The sequence below is a fragment of the Sabethes cyaneus genome, chromosome 2 (assembly GCF_943734655.1).
Source record: "Sabethes cyaneus chromosome 2, idSabCyanKW18_F2, whole genome shotgun sequence".
NCBI classification, from domain to species: Eukaryota; Metazoa; Arthropoda; class Insecta; order Diptera; family Culicidae; genus Sabethes; species Sabethes cyaneus.
The window spans coordinates 171,436,748-171,454,271 of NC_071354.1; the positions used below are offsets into that span (position 1 = coordinate 171,436,748).

The 17,524-nt window shown below is 37.9% G+C and overlaps 1 protein-coding gene across 1 annotated transcript; it reads right to left on the reverse strand.

Moving 5' to 3' along the window:
- Positions 1–13,284: 13,284 nt before the first annotated feature.
- On the reverse strand, positions 13,285–17,275 carry LOC128736962 (G protein pathway suppressor 2). The gene is made up of 7 exons (XM_053831483.1): positions 17,079–17,275; positions 16,800–17,013; positions 16,646–16,745; positions 16,480–16,585; positions 16,119–16,175; positions 14,083–14,594; positions 13,285–13,699 (listed from the first exon to the last, which is right to left on the reverse strand). The coding sequence occupies exons 1-7, from the start codon at positions 17,212–17,214 to the stop codon at positions 13,586–13,588; spliced, it is 1,239 nt and encodes a 412-aa protein (XP_053687458.1). The 5' UTR covers positions 17,215–17,275; the 3' UTR covers positions 13,285–13,585.
- Positions 17,276–17,524: the final 249 nt, after the last annotated feature.

Sequence of the window (17,524 nt, forward strand, 5' to 3'; positions counted from 1 at the left end):
ACGAAACGCTAAGAGTATGCGGACGTAGCTTAAATATGAGTTCTCACTTTTCCAGCGCCTGCTGAGTCCTTACAAGAAGTCCTACAGTTCAATGTCATACCTCACCGGATAGAGGACATTCTAACGAACACGGTGATGTACAAAAAGCATAATATTTTATAATATTAGCGATGCCACGAACAATTTATTCTGAAGTGTTCGAAGTTTGAGACTGTTCTAAGTTTGAATCAGAACGGTATTGTAGACTCACGGCTTACATGCAATTTTCTTTGATCCAAAAAATTAGACAATTCATTTCAACAATTAGTTTTTTTGTTTCAAAAAATGCCTCAAAATAGCCAGCTTTCAAAAACAAAATGCAAATATTATTGAAACAAAAATAAGATTTCTAGTATCAATACAAATACTCTATTGCATTAACTAAAGCGTTCATTTTGAATTTAAACAACCATGTATTTATTTCAACGGCATTATATATTAATTTCAATAAATTCGAATCATCGTGATTAAAAGCGATTTTTTTTAATTTTTGGTTCTTTCTTTGAAAGTAATGATAAAATGAAATAAAATAAAATAATAAAATGAAATCTTATGCGATATTTATTATTTTCAATAGACTACAGCACCCTCTTCTAGTTTATGCAAATTGATTGTACATATTTCTAGGTTTTATACATTCAAAATTATAGCCCTTTTTCTTGTCTTGTAAACTTCATAAGATTGAAAATGCTCATTAAACCTATGAGAGTGAATATGGTAACAGACCGTTACTAGATTTTCGTCACTGTCAATTATTGTCTTCCCATTCATAAATACTTGCCACATCATGCTGTCGTATGTAAAATATAGTACCTTTCGTAAATTATGAACCATCTTTAGAAAATTTATCAATGTATTTCACTTCGTTGATATCTAATTTATAGTTGTTAGTTAGAAGCTTTTCATATTCACTCTTAAGTTGCATGATCGACAGTTTAGACTTGGACAAATTAATTGCTTTTGGAATAAAAGTATTGTTGAACACATTAAAAGCAAACTTTAGACCAGCTTTGATTCCAAGAGATTTACATAAATTGATCTTATTATTATTCACTCTACTACAGTGGACCCCCGTTCGTTTGAACGATTCCTCATGCAAACTAACGGGGTACTTTTTAATTTGAACAACTGACGAGATTATTATCCATCATCTGTTTGTTATGCACGATACCAGGACGAAGCTCGTCGCTTATTACAAATTCCTTGGGATCGACGTAAAGATCAAGCTCCTTCATTCTTGCGAGGCACTTATACTCTGTTTCTAATTCCGTTAACATTGAGAGCATTTTACCGAAAATGAGTTTACCTTCTTCAGTTACCATGCCTAGTGATCCCATTATGCTAATTGCTTCAGAAAAAGGTTCTTTAATTTTAGATTTTAACTCTTTTTGGATATCAAATACAAATTTACGTGGAATTGTATTCGAATTTAAGTATTTGAGGCTGAAGTCTGTTGAAACATATTGCATTTTTTGCATGAGAATATTCAACTTAGTCATGTATAATAAATCTTGTTCAGGTTGCTGTTCTTGTGCATTAATTGTTTTTGGTAGACCAGATTTAAGCGTTGCCTGCCCAACGTCTGTGACTTGATCATAATTTTCGGCATAAGTTGTAGCGAAACTGTTTGCATGTTTGCGAAACTACATTGTATTCGTAAAGCTGAAGATTACCATGGTATTTGTTTAAGTGATCATATAACCTTTGAAATGAGTAATTTTTCCAAGTGCAGCGCGGGACTATACAATGAATCATTGTTCTGCCAGATTTAAATGAATGGAGGAGCAAAGAGCAGAAATAGGAACATGATCTTGTGGAGGTTTAAAATCGTAAAAGAATGTAGCAAGCAAGTTCCAAATCAACGATGACTGTCGGGGAAATTTGATGTCGTAGGTTTTGTACAGCTTTATACAAACGTCGAGCGCTTTTGGTAGATTTGGTAGCTTGTATGAAACAATATTATTCCAAACTGAAAATCCTTCAGGACATTTAGGATCGTTTCCATAAGCCACGATGAAGGGCGTCGGTTCTATATCTCTTGCACGACACGAATTAAAGTATTTCGTCAAAGTTGTCTGCAGCTCGGTTAAGTCTTTAATAAAGATTATCACGCTTTCACGGGACTCCACAATTGACGGCTTCCAGCGTCGCTTTTGTGAGATTTTTAAAATAGGACTTGGCAATATATGAGCCAGCAGCAGTAGTGTTGTAAGGTCTTGAGCATCTAAAATGATAGGAAGATAACAGTTACCAATTATTTGAGCAATAGTTTGTAGTATACCACAAGTCATTTCTTGACTCTTTAATTGATTAAGAAGCGCTTTTCCTTCCACATCGTTAACCTCAACCTCCAGAATTGGACGAAGACCCGAGACAAACTGCTCCCAGCGATCAAAAAGCAAATTTTCCTTTTCTGGATAGCGCTGCTGAAAATCAATCTGAACAAGTTGATAAGCTTAATGGTTGCGAAATACAGCATACTCGGAGAGAATCGAACTTGTTGTCTTGCTGTGGTTTGTTGATAGTTCATATATTCTACAACGAGATGTTTGTTTCCATTTTATTTTCAATTCTTCCCATTCACCTTGATTATGGCTCATCCACTTTTTGATTTGTTGGTACTCTGCAACTAGAAAAAAATAAAGATTTAGAAAAAGATTGCTTTCACATCAATATGGTGCATACTTTGTTCGTCATTTAATTCAGCTGCTGAGGAAAACGCTTCACATTCAGATGCTGCTTGCTAAATTGGTTCATCGCCAGTGTTGATCGGTTTGTAATAGAGATTACGATCATAGAGTTTACCTTTCGGTTGTTTCCTCAGTTTAATCCTTCGTCCAGTGCTATCAAAAATCCACGGCGATTGATACCAAACTTCCTTATAAACGTAGAAGCGTTTCGTAAATTTTAATAGAATTGATTATATTTAAACTGTTTACCAGCGGTTCGCTCGGAAATAGTTTGTTCAATTCAGCTGCTCTCTGCTCCAATTCCGAAGAGGACAACTTTGAGAACCTGTCTTTAAATCCATCGATTACAATCCGCGTAATAGTTTTTTTATCGGCTCTGGATAGAAACGGATTGTTTGCGTATTTTTGCAGAATTTCTTTCCCTTTTACGGACGAATTTAGCAAATATGTTGCAGTGCAGTTCTCCTTCGATACATTAAATTTATCTGATGGAAGTGTCGTCGTTGTTACTGTATCGGATTCAAATAACAGGGGAATATTCTGAAGCCAACAGGAATATTTAGATTATATCTAAAACTTATCAATTCTTTACAAATTACCTGCCGTTTTCGCCAGTTGTTAAGCCCATGTAAAAATTTGGTTCTTTCTGCTAAAAATGGATGAGGGATTAGTTCCTCCACCTCTTTCCGCTCGATGACTTCAAGAGTTTGAATCGTGTATTGGTTTGCTGAAATAATGGTAATCTAAATATTAAATCTAAATTCAATTTACAAAAACTTGGAACTCACCTAGAAATGAATTAATAATAGTGTCAGTCAACCCAAAATTTTCTAGTAAGCTAATGAATTCAGCAGTATCTTCATCGAGCCTTTCAACTTCAAACACTTCAAGTTTTTCTTCCGCGTTGGACATTTTCGTCTGCAAAGAAAATTCAAAATGGTGATTTTCGTCTACATTCGGATTAGTGACGCAAGACACTCTGATGAGCATTGAATCACACACTGAAGTTTTTTTAAATTAGGGTAAAGAACTAGTTTTAAGCAGTCTAAGCGGGTCACTGATTGTTTTACCTTATTACAAGCGATGGGTTGACTAAGTGGGGAATATCAGCATACCAATCTTCTTGCTATCTTTAGTTCTTCAAGCTATTGCCATTGGAAGACACTATTGTTGAGCTAAACTTTTGATTTTTCGCTTTAAAAGTTGGAGCGGCGGAACTAACTTTGAACACACCGAACCTATTTTCACCCGCAAGGTGCTATTTTAAGCAATCCTGAAATCTGAATTTTTTTACGTCCCGTTAAAAAATCCCTCGAACTTTTCCCCCTATTCAGTAAGTTCGCGTTCCTATCCGCGACCTACTAATCGGCATCTGATGCGTAATCGGCATAGCGTATCGGCATAGATGTGTAAAATGCCATCTGTCTAAATTGTTTATCGGGGCATACACTCACCGCACCGTTCGGCAAACGGTATTCGCCGTCTCTTTTATTCTCTGGTGTTCTTATGGGAAACTGCGAGTTTGACGTCTCACTCGCTGTTCATAAGGATGGTGGGAGAACAAAAGAGGTAAACATATAGCAGTACAAACGATCCGAGTACAAACGATCAGAACAGTGTTGTCAAAGCAAATAACATTGAAACACATCGTTGCTTTATTAAATCACTGAGAAAATCTTCGAAAATTATTGAAAAAGCTGTCTTTTGTGTTGTTTTTAATAAAGAAAAATTAGTTATGAACATACATTTCTCTTGAAAGTATTGAACCACGTTTTCACCATAGGAGGTTTCAGGTAATTTCAAACTTAAAATTCTTATTTCCAGAACCGAAATAGTGTCTTGGCAACACGATAGTTCATCAGTTGTGCTGCAGCTGCTGCTAGTGGTGAACAGGTTCCGTCAATTCAGAATTTGTTTTCAGTTTTGTTAGAAAATAATAAAACTTTTGGCTAGTGACAAAGCCTTAGATAATAGAAAAAAGAGACTGAATAATATGGTATGTGACAATTGAGTGCTTGACTTTCAGAGTGGTTGTAATCAGTGCTGAAAATTTGATGAATTCGTTAGTAGCGAGGTGGCGATTGCTGAAGAGCAGCTGAAAAATGTACGTTTTTGGACAACAATTTTTATTCAATACAATATACAATATACAATTTCATCATATTTCTTGTCGGAAACCCAGTAAATTGTGTTTGTGTGAATCAAATGTATGGTTAAGTGATTTGTGAAGATGATCCTATCAAAAGATTTTGAAAATATGAATAAAAAAGTGCATTTTCGGATCATTTATGTTCAACTGATTAAAATAGGTAACACTGCTTAACTCGTTCCTTACCCTAAATTGAATACTGCTGAGTCAAACAAAATTATTTTTGATTTTACTAAACTGTATTATTAAAACAATATTTTCAACAATAAAAATGATAACACAGGTCTGCATCAAAAAAACTGCATAGGATTTTTCAACTGATTCTTATAGATTTTTTTCCAATGAATTCAGAAAAAATAATAAAAATTGTCCATCACGTCACGTTTTTATGCAATACTTGTTGAATAATCTTGAAAGTTGGTTTTAGACATAAAGCAGCAGAAATATCCCGGATGTAATTTACATTAAAAAATTCATTTTTACATCAGAATTGTTTTTATTAATGCAAACCCTTCCATGTTTTGGAAGAAAACCAGATATGATGGAGAAACTGTGGAGAATATTATTTTAAAGCAGATTTGGTGCGCTCAAATACGCCCACTTGTGGTCAGTCAACTGTATTGCCTTATAGAAGCAAATTCGGTAAAAGTCATCTATGAAACATTTGTAGAGCTGAATGTAATCTACAATCTTTCTGAACTGAGTACTCCATTATCTGTTGTATTTACGCAGTAATAGTGTTGCAACTTTATCCTTAACGCGAACAAACATTCTATTTATATAATAAGGTTTAAAGGGCGTTTCTATTTTAAATCAGAACAATAATGTACTACTCCATTCAGCAAAATTGTAGATTACATTTAGCTATACAAATGCTTCATACATGTTTTTCACAGATTTTTCTTCTATGAGGCACTGCAGTTGAATGTGCGTAAGTTAGCGCACCTGAATAAAGCAACCCTGTTTTGAAGAGAGAAAAAAAAATAGTAAAAGGTAAAATATTTCAGTCCAGTAGTATTTTTCCTGTATTTATTAAGTAAAAATTTACAAATATAATAAAAAAAAGACCTTATTTAGGGTCTTTATTACGAATCTGTGATAATAATTTTTCCACCCAATTTATGACTTTTCCATATAAGAAGCATAATTTGCAAAAAATCTGTACGTGATGGAGAGAAACGGAAATCAGTTTTGGATTCAGCACCTCAAGAAACATATAATTCACCTAAAGTATCTCATGCATCTGGAAAAAAATTATTTTTTGCAGACCTGTGTAATTAGAGATTTCAATCGAAACAGTTTGTGGAATCTAAAATAGGGTTTTTCGATGATAATAAAAACGACCGCTGGTTTTGTTAAAGATGTGGTATTGGCTTTTGGTCACGGGTTTCGTGCGAAAATATTATATTTCGTTTATTGTCGACGTTTCGAATACGTTCTGTCCTGAGGATGAAGGGATACCCTTCGAAACGTCGACAATAAACGAAATATAATATTTTCGCACGAAACCCGTGACCAAAAGCCAATACCACATCTTTATCTAAAATAGGGAAAATGAGCTTTATTAAATCTGTCAGTAATGCTGTAAAAACAAAAATCATGTGTGTTTGATTCGACAAAATATTTTTTTGAGTCAAAAATGAAACATATTGTGTAAAACTAAGTGGTCCTTAGCCTCTTATCCAGCAACCCCTTTACTTACCCCCGCGTGGTACCAGCCGGAATACGAGCAACCTTAGCGGAGATCGAGTAACCAACCCCGGTGGAAACTACACGGAGCGAAAAAGCTCCGGTTTGTTTCAAACAAAATGATTGTTGTTTTAAGCCTCAATAAAATATTTTTATAACAACCTGAAAATATTGTTGTTTCCAAACGAGATTCTGTTTGAATCAAGTAAATAACAGTTTTGAATTAAAAGTAAAGTATTTTCAAATTTGAAGTTGACATTGATGTAACAATAAATATTTTCATTTCAATCATACATTTCAGTTTGAAACAAAACGAAATTTTTGTTTGTGCGTAAAACAACCATAAATATGGTTGAAACTACATTTTTATTCTCCGTGTAGGTCGTATACAGCAGTGTTATCTCTACACTGTAAGATGGCAGCCGCATCACGAGACTCGGTAGCGTAAGCCCTACTTAGTACGGCCACCTATCTAAACTCACTAAACTACAACTAAAAAGAGTCAAGAAAATTCTACTCGGAACATTCGACATGAACAAAGGCGACATGTCCTTATTTCGTCGCCCGAATGGAGACTTGGTACCTGTAACTGCAGATCGCTAAATTTTGTTGATAGCGACAGGGTGCTGCTTGATCAGTTATAATTAGAAATACTCAGAGGTGAGAGATACGCGGAAGCAGCCATCTTGGGAGCCAATCGAGCAGCGAGAATTGTCAAAAGGGAGCCAATCGAACACGCATACTGTTTGCTTAAAAAATTGATTAGAAGTATTGAAATCATTCGCGTAACTAGGGGAGGGCTAGGGGGGGCTAAGCCCCCCCTAGGAAACATTTAGCCCCCCCTAGAAAAATGAAACTGGATTTTTAAATTTAAGAAAAAACTATAGTTAGATAACTTCCCAGGTAACCAATAAGCAGTAAATCAATCGTTTATTAACATCCCTGGCGTTTTATACTGCAAGTTGCTGTTTATCAGCCTTTTGACTGCATAGTTGTTGTAAATTGGCATCCACAATTCTATTTAAATTCTTCTTGTCGGTAACTAGCTGCAAATAAGCATTGTCAGCACTATAAGAGGGCTAGCAGTAAAGTAGCCGCATATTTTGCCAAAATAGCATTTATGTAGCATTTAAGGCAACTTAAATGCTTATTGGCTTGCATTTAAATTGCATTGGAAATGCTTATTGGTTACCTGGGTTTACATATTAAAATCTTGAGAGTAATTTTTATATGCATCACAACTTAAAGTTCCCATGCATCAATGTACATTTAATTTTAATATGCCAAGGAAATAAAATGGTCAAAAAAATGCCGGGGGCTATAGCCCCCCTAGAAATGAGCGCTAGTTCCGCCAATGATTGAGATAGTTATGAAATCTACTTGAGCTATTGTCACGTACCTTGAATATTATACTCGGATACAGTGTGTATAAAGCTTTGCAATGCATTTTACACTGATTAAGTTGAAAGATATATCGCTTTATTGTGCAAAATTGATGTGAATAAAACTAAAGCGGATCATGTTGAAAACAATCAAGTCACACTGAGTGCTACATCATTTTGCTCCGCAGCAAGTGCTGGCAGTTTTTGTACACTGATGCCAAATCGTTGGCTTTAGTTTCCGCGTATCTCTTACTGTGAGTTTTTCTCTAGTTATAACCCCGAAAGTTTGGCAAAGATATCTGTTGATTCTAGGCCAATGAAACTACTTTTTTATAGCAGCAGACGTGTATTGCAGCTTAAAACTACATATAATGAATTAGAACCATATTACATTAGAGTGTCCCAAAATAGCACTATGACAGAAAACCCGGAGGCTCACCCCTCAAATGATAGCTTAGGGTGTCACAACAAAACTTTTATATGGCGTCAACCACCCCATCGACATCTCTATATCGAGCTGCAGTGAACGTCAGCGATAGCATGTCCTGGGCTCAAAATTTGACAGCGGGCCCAAATCAGACTGAGGGCAGTTGAGTGAAACGTAATGCTGACATGCTATCTCATTTTCGCAGACACGAGATGTTGGCGGCGAAAAAATGGTTGCCTGTCGGTGGGGTGGCGTCAACATTGGTTGACGCGATTTAGGGGTCGCACGTTTGAGTTATATGAAAAAATGGCATTTTTCAGGAGTAAATTCAAAAAAATATTTATAGAAATGTTAAAATAGATGAAACAAGATAGGGTAATCAACCTATTTTGGACCCCATCAGCAGCTGTACATAATTTGGACACTTGCATTTGATTTTGCTGTAAGTGTCCAAATTAGGTACAGCTGCTGAGGGGGTCCAAAATACGTTGGTTACCCTACTTAACTATTTTTTCACAATCATTAAGATCTGATACAGCAAAGTTTCGTTAATTGGGCGGTTCGTTAATTGGGTGTTGGCTAATTGGGCTATATGACAACTTGAATGTCAAAATTGTATGGAATTTTCGAGTTTAGAAATTTCTAACAACTGTCAGTCGGCCCAATTAGCGAATCAGCTGGAGTGCAATCGATGGTCCAATTAACGAATTCAGGCTGTACATTCATAAAAAAGTTATGGTGGCATGTCTGCACTCAAAATAATTTTCACGTCGAAATTACGTGAAAAGTTATGTGATTATTTTCCATCTAACTTTTCCCGTACTATTTACGTGAATTTAACGTAGTTTGCATTAGTATGCGTGCATTTACGTGGAAATTAGACAGATGTTATTGTATTTTCCAATAATGTTCAACTGAAAGTCACGTAACTCCCTGTAGAGAAATTTACGTGATTTTTCACGTGGAAAGAACGTGTGGTTTATTTTGCGTGTGGAGTCATATTTGGTTACAGTAATTTATTGAATTTAGCAAAATTTTGAAATTTTCGAAATTTCATTAAAATAAACGCCAAAAAAAGAGTTTCAAACAGTATCTCAAAGCAACGTAGCTATACTGTATAGATGGGAAATTTTATGACGAACAACTTTGCCGAAGAAAGTATGGACATATGTACAAATCTTGCTGAGATATTTACGATTTTATGAAAGCGGAACAAAACACATTTCTGTAATTTTCAAATTTTAGTAGTGTTATGTGAAAGAGGTAAATAACAAAACTTGAACTATTTATTCTAAACGTCATCTACGTTTTTGATAAGAGGAAATATGCACCTTCCATAGAATTTGACACCATTTAGGCTCAAGAATCGCTTTTAAAAAGGGCGTATTTAATTTATTAGGTACTATGTTTGAAAAATCGTATCTTGCAAACTAGGTTTGCCCAAAAATGATGTCTAAGTGTGAGTTGTAGGAAATTGATTTTTAAACAATATATGAAAAAATAAACACTGAATTTTTTTTACCAGTTTTGTACAATCAGTAGATGATAGAATTAGCCAGATGTATTTGGATAAATTGCAAGTTTGCAGACAGCTAGTTGATGACAATTGCGATCGATGCCAATTATACTTATGTCAGATCTAGGCAATGGGCCCAGCGGTGCTTACATTATCCACAAAGCCACTTGGCAATCACGTGACCAACGAACTTCAAACCGCCGAGGGCCGGGTTTTCTCGAACATCACCAACGTATGCTCCCTACGAGGTGCGTGCGGCCATCGACTCATTACCTAGTAGCAGTACACGAGCGCTCAAAACTATCGACGGTTTATACCTCGCGACAAAGCCGCTCTCCTCGGTTAAATATTCGACCAGTTGCCGAAAACTGCGCGCGCATACTGGATGAAGCTCTGCCTTCTTCTGTGGAGCTAGATACTTCGACCCTCGAAAACGAATGGAACGAAAACGAGGCCGCAACCGCGGTGCTAGGAGTGGAAACCTCGAGTGCACGAAATGGTTGGTTTGCCAACGGGGAATGCCAACAAGCGATAGAGAAGAAAAAAGAGCTTGGAAAAGCTATTTAAGCATATCCACGAGAGAATTTGGCCAAGTATCGACGAGCGCGGTATGAGTTGACCACGATCCTGACGAGGAAAAGCGCCAGAAAGAGCACAGAGATCGTGAGGAGCTGGAACAACTATTCCGGGCTAATAACACGCGCAAGTTTTACGAGAAGGTGAACCAAACTCGTATGGGCTACACACTTAAACCTGACATGTGTAGGGAAGAGGGAGGGTATTTAATCACAAACGAGTGCGAGGTGGTCGACAGGTGGAAGCAGTATTTCGATGAGCACCTCAACGGCGATATAGCAGCAGGAGACGCAACGGAAGTTAACCTCGGAGTGCCTACAAACGACAACAGGCTCCCGATCTCGAAGAGATCCGACGAGAAATTCGTCAAATCTCGGGTAAATTTTCAAATAGACCTAAGTGACAATGAAAGATTCTCTTCGCGTCTCCTCTCTTCCGCTTTTTACGGCGATCCTAATGCATTTTAACACATCAACTTTGCATAAAACGGTTGCCGGAGTCACTAGTTAGCTAAATGTTTTGAAAATTTCCTTTTCTATGCATTTATGTAGCCGTGAAAGACAGAAGAGTGGAGACGCGAAGAGAATCTCTCATTGTTACTTAGGTCTTTTTGAAAATTTACCCGAGAAATGAAGAATAATAGAACCGACGAAGACTCCCAACAGAGCTCTCTAGGAGAAACTACCGGAGGAGTGGTGGAAGATGTAGTCTATCCCATCTACAAAAAGGACGACCGGCTAGATTGCTGTAATTACCGCAGCATCACTTTGGTCAACGCCGCCTACAAGGTGCTCTCCCAGATGTTGTTGCGTCGTCTATCCCTAATAGGAGGAGAATTCGTAGACCAGTATCAGGCGGGCTTTATGGGAGCCCGTGCTACTAAGGATCAAATTTTTACTCTCCGACAAATCTCGGGTACTTTTTCCTTTCGACGTATCTGCAAATGAGAGATTCTTTTCGTCTCCTCTCTGCCGATGTTTACGATGATACTAATGCATTTTGACACATCAGCTTTGTATGAATCGATTGCCGGAGTCACTAGCTAGCCAACTGTTTTGAAAATTTTCTTTTCAGTGCATTAGTATCGCCGTAAAAAGCGGAAGAGAGGAGACACGAAGAGAATCTTTCATTTGCAGATACGTTGGAATAAAAAAGTACCCGAGAAATCCTCTAAAAATATTGAGAGTACAACGTACCCACACATCATATTTTCGTAGATTTCAGAGCTGCATACGATACTGTTGAGCGAGAACAGCTATGGTAGATAATGCAAGAGTACGGTTTCCCGGACAAACTAACGCGGCTGATCAAAGCTACTCTGGAGTGAGTGATGTGCTACGTGCGGGTTTCGGGGACATTCTCGAGTCCTTCTGAATCGCGCAGAGGGTTGCGACAAGGGGATGGATTATCCTGTATGTTATTCAATATCGCTATTGAAGGTGTGACCCGACGAGCGGGCATCGAAATGAGAGGAACAATCTTCAGCAAGAGTAGCCAACTCCTAGCCTTCGCAGACGTCCTCGACATCATTACTAGAAACCTAAAAACGGAGGCTAGGAGGATAGGGTTACAAATCAATGCGTTGAAAACCAAATAGATGGTAAGAAGGGGCTCCAGAGAAAGCAACGTTTGCCTCCCACGAACAGTGACTATTCACAGGGATGAACTGGAAGCGATTGAAAGTTCGTATATATGGGATCTCTGGTCACCGCCGACAACATTACGAGTAAGAAGATTCAAAGACGCATTCAAGCTGGAAATCGAGCCTACTTTCTCCTTCAATCAGACCGGTAGTCCTCTACGAATTTGAGACAGTAACTTTGCTTACGGAAGACATACGTGCACTAGTCGTATTTGAACGAAAGGTATTACGGACAATTTTTGGTAGAGTACAAACAGCTAGCGTATGAAGCACGAGCTACAGGTACTGCTTGGAGAGATTTCCATCGTACACCTGGCGAAAGTTGTGAGACTACAGTGGGCCGGCCACGTCGCAAGGATGCTGGACGACTGTACAGTGGAATCTTCAAGAATCCCACCGGCACCAGGAATAGAGGGGCCAACGTGCTAGATGGCTCGACCAGGTTGAAACCAACTTGCGTGTGTCGAGACGCGCAACGAATTGGCGACGAGTGAGTATCCCATACGGCAAGAGCCACCCCAGCTCTCGGCTGCTGAAGTAATTATTTTATTACAAAATTGCTTCCATATCCAAATTGATTGGAGACATGTTCGTATCGGATGGAACAAATTCAGGGAAATTGCTAGTGGTTGCCCAATCGTAGACACTTTTGAAGAATTGAGCAAACAAGTCGACGGTATCTTGAACATTTTCACTTTTGTTGTTCAGAACGACGTTTAAAGCAGTAGTGCTCAGGCATAAGCATGGTCCGGACCAAATCAGATCGCCCCATGAATACCGCGGGCCGCACTGGCCTCTGGCCATTTCTGCGCAGAAAATATGCGGCAGCAAAAACCATCTTCTAGGAATCATCACAAGATTTAAAGCGGAAAGCATTCAGATCCACATGCACGAGGCATTGCGACTAAACTGAATGACCCCTGCGACATCGAAAAATTTATTCAAAAATCCACCATCAGCCCGCGGGCCGCACGAATCATCTTGAAGGGCCACATGCCGCAGTTTGGCAATCACTGATTTAAAGGAACACCTTTATCTTCACGTTTGTGTTTATAAAATTCTTGAAACATGTTGGATTAGTTTTATTATGAGAATGTCACCTTTGACCATAAAGGAAATAATTCACGGTTGAAGATCATACAAGATTACATACACTAAGGTTTTTTAAGCTGCATTTTTCTAAAATTAACGTATAGTTTTTATATTCGATTTTTTAAATTTCGTGCGAATGTCCAGCGCAAAAAGAACCTTAGCGTACTTTTGAGAATCTATTTCAATCAAACACAATCTTATGCACTTAAGTATCTCGACATGTCTGTAGAACAAAATATCTATATTGACCAGGGTTCATCGAAATGTAAATGCGCTTATTTTTCTGAAATGAAACTTGATGATTAGAAGAAAAAAAATGCAGTGAAATATCCTTTTCTCTGCTCGTCAAACCCACTGAAAACTCAAAAAATTGACATTACAACCTAATAACGATGTCTCTGATAATGCATCTGCGTCGGTTGCTGTTGGGAGGGATTTGCAATCGGCGGCGGTCGCACTGGCGGGTAGCCCTGCGTGATGCTGCCCCCTTTCGGCATCTGAAGGTGCGACAATGCCACGTATGGGGGAGCCAATGTAAAAGAGGTAGAAACAATACGAAACGAATATTTTTCTTTTTGCTATTGTTAGCGCGTGGTAGACATTCAGACAATAATAATGCGAATAACTATGTTAATACAGAGTGAATGCAAGTGGGAGCAAGTACGGTGCGGTGCCGAGAAGATTTTAAGCAGTGCCAAACATAAATGATGTAATGAAACGGGATCCAAAACTAAAACATGTGGAGATAGGTTGTTTAGTGATATGTTCAGTTGATGGTTAAATACAGTAAGCATAAAGATTATGAAAGTGATTGATTGTGTTGCCGATGAAGCAAAAAAGCGATTATTTAACAATATTTTGTTAGATCAATGGCGCTTACTTGCTGGTTGGATGCAATTGCGTGCATCGGAATTGCTCCTGGGCGCATGGCCGATGTGTACACAATTCCCTCCGGCAGATGGGTTGTTTGTTGGGGCGGTTGTGGTGGAGGGGGCTGTGCCTGACGCATGTCTTTGCGATCATCGTGCTTCAACTCAATATGATACGGCACACCTCGGTCTTGGGGTATTTTCTCAATCGTTATTGCCTTCAATTGCGGAGGAGGACCAGGATTTGGCGCAGGTTGCGGATTTCCATGTTGATCCAGCGTGATGTGGTAGACGTTCCCTGGAGCTGATGCTGGGACGGGTTTCACCAATTCAGGTGCCTTCTGAAGGGCCTGTGGATGCCCTTGTTGTGGTGGTATCTCGATAAGACAAGGTTGACGAATCGGAATCGACTGATAAGGGTAGATTATCTGTGTTTGCTGCGGCTGTCGATTGTCCTGCGGGTTTGGTGGCGGAGGTGCACCAGTCGGATAGAACAATGTTCCAGGTGGGCAGTACTGTGATTCTGAAAATGCATAAGCATAGATAGTCATTTCGATGGAGATCCTTTGCAATAGGGACTAAAGCATTTTGGGTGATTAGAGGATCCGTTTTAGTTAGGAATGCCGTTCTGTCCTGTTAGATATTTGCGGCTTGGTTAGTGATGTTCGCTAGGATGACGGGGAAACACAAACTTCTGGCATAAGTAGATAGAGACTATTTACAATTAACATGTTCCCTTCGAATAAGTACCACAAATTCTCATTATCATTTATTTATTTGAGATATTATTAACAAACAACCTAATTTGTACGTACACACGAGTCTTGATTGCATTTAACTTGTAAAGATAATCTGTTACCTGTTACAATTATTCCGTAGAATTATTAATTCGTAGTTCGACACAAAATGCTGCTCTGCCGAGATTCCTCAGCCGTGATGTTGGCGCTGGTATATTCTATTATATTGATAAAGCTTGTACCAAAAAGGATTTTTCCATAGATAAAGCTAAAGTAGGTACATTGCTTTGGTTCAACGTTGAAGCTGCAGTTTTACACCACTCTCAATATATGCATATTATACACATATTTATATATAATTGTATCGAAGGCTTATGATTCTATTGTTTAGTTAATTATAAAAGCAGAAGACCATTTTCGTTTGCTTGTTTGTACCAAAAAAGGTGTACTAACTTGCCAGATTGGTCGCAAAAAACTAATAGTTGTATACGTATTTCGTATTTACGCCAATCTAACTGTCAAAAGAGCTCAAAAAGACAACAAATCTTACGAAACTAAAAGTTGTAAAATGTATGAAAGTTGGTCGTTTTATTACCCAATTCAAATAAAGGGAACCAATGTTGGATACACACGCTACTTTGTCAATATAAATAGGAATAAAACTGTGCACAACATAGCATTAAACACTTGGAACTATAAATTAACAACATATCTAAAGACACAACTAAATAAACATTAAAAATAATAATGTGAAGCTAAAACAAAAATGGCAAATACGGCGAATTTGTAATGTTACAACCAATTTAGACGCAGCAGCAAATGTAAATTCATCGAACCAATCAAAGTCTTATCGCTAAGAACCTCACGTAGAAAAGAGTCGATTTTAAAATTTGGCGATTCTAGTATGCCCTTTTTTGTCCGTGTTGGAATGAAGACAGCACTATACTGAAAACTCGATTTTTATTAAACACACGGATAGACCATAGACAGATCCCTTTTGATAGATATGTCGCAGTTGTCAATGATTTTGCGCTGCTTTCTAAAAAGGCCCAACAATTATCCAGTGAAAATGGAAGTCATCATCACCACCACCTGCACCGCCACCACTTAAAGTCAAAAGGATTGCCTCGAACTCTGAATTGCTGTACAAAAAAAACCGACGCTTTGAAAATTATTTGAAATGATGAAATATAAGCCAAACCAATCTAATGGATATAACATAGATGAGGAGACAAAAGAAATTGCAGGATAGATGTAGGAAAAAGAGCAAACCTGAGGATATAAAAAAGATAGCAAAAAGGTCAACTCACTGTTCCACAGAACGGCACGGGCCACTTCACCCGGGCCTCGTCTGCCCTCCTCGATTTCTGTTATTTGGTTTATCAAATTTTGTTTATTTCGATAGTTTATTTTTGTTTTCGAGAAAAGAAGGAAAAACAATTGGCAGTAAATACATAATAAACTTGAAATCATTTACACTAGTAGAAAAAAGATTTCAAAATTTAGACAAAAACGGGTTAAGAGCTATCATAAAGGGAGCCAAAACGAAACTAACGCTGTGAGATAAAATATTTTCGATTTTCTAGAGCAAGAAAACTATGTTCTTTTAAAAATCAGTCTCAAGACCGTATTGTTCAAAGAATAAGAGGATAGAACAAAATGTGTACTTACTTTGCGATTGCGGGGGTGCATACTGCTGAGATGGATTAGGCTGCTTGTAATAGCCTTGCGGAGAGGGACTGTGCGTTCGCTTAACCACATTAACTGGCGGGTTAGCCTATGGAAACCAAATTGTTTTTAAATTACGATTACCAAAGACCAAGTATAAATAATAAACCTTATGGATAAGATGCTGTTGGTGTGGAGGAACGTTGGTTGTGGTGCGCTGTGGAAGGAAAATCTGTTGCTGTGGAATGTTATGAATAGCAAACATTTCCCTGAAAATAAAAACATTAAAATTAACAAAAACAATCTTTTTCAAAAGTACATACACCGATTCTTTCATCTGTCGTTTGCGGTTGTCATCTTCGTTTAATACTTTTTTAAGCTGGAGGAACAGTTGTTGTTTTTCGTTTCGTAATTCTTGGAGAGTTTTTTCTAGCATCTGGATTTGTTCTTTAGTTTCTCCTAGAGTCATTACGTCTTGCTTTTCACGAGCTTCTCGTTCTTTGCGAAGTCGTTCCTCTTCAACTTCAGCTTCTAATTCTGAATATCGGAAAAATATCCTGCTTTATTGATTCCATTTTATTGTTATATTAAAATGTAGGTACCTTGTTTCTTCCGTTCCCGTTCTCTCATGATATGACGCTTTAATGCATTCCACAATTGCTCTTCCTTTTCCGTTTTTGCTACTGGTTGCGTTGGTTGTTGAGCAGGCACTGTTTTTAAATACTTTTTCGCACTCATGACTTCAGAATATTACAAATCAATAATAAAAACGTTTAAAACGTATATCTACTTCAGAAAAATCCAGTTCCTATTCACTGACAAAAAGCAATAATGATTGACATTTCCAGAAAAAAATGCTATGGCTTATTTGGGCAGGGTTGCCAAAAGCATTTCATTGAAATCTGGTACAAGTACAAGGTGGAAATCTTCAGAGGTGAGAGATACGCGGAAGCAGCCATCTTGGGAGCCAATCACCCCGTAGGCAGGCAACCATGTTTTCGCTGCCAACATCTCGTGTGTGCGAAAATGAGATACCATGTCAGCACTG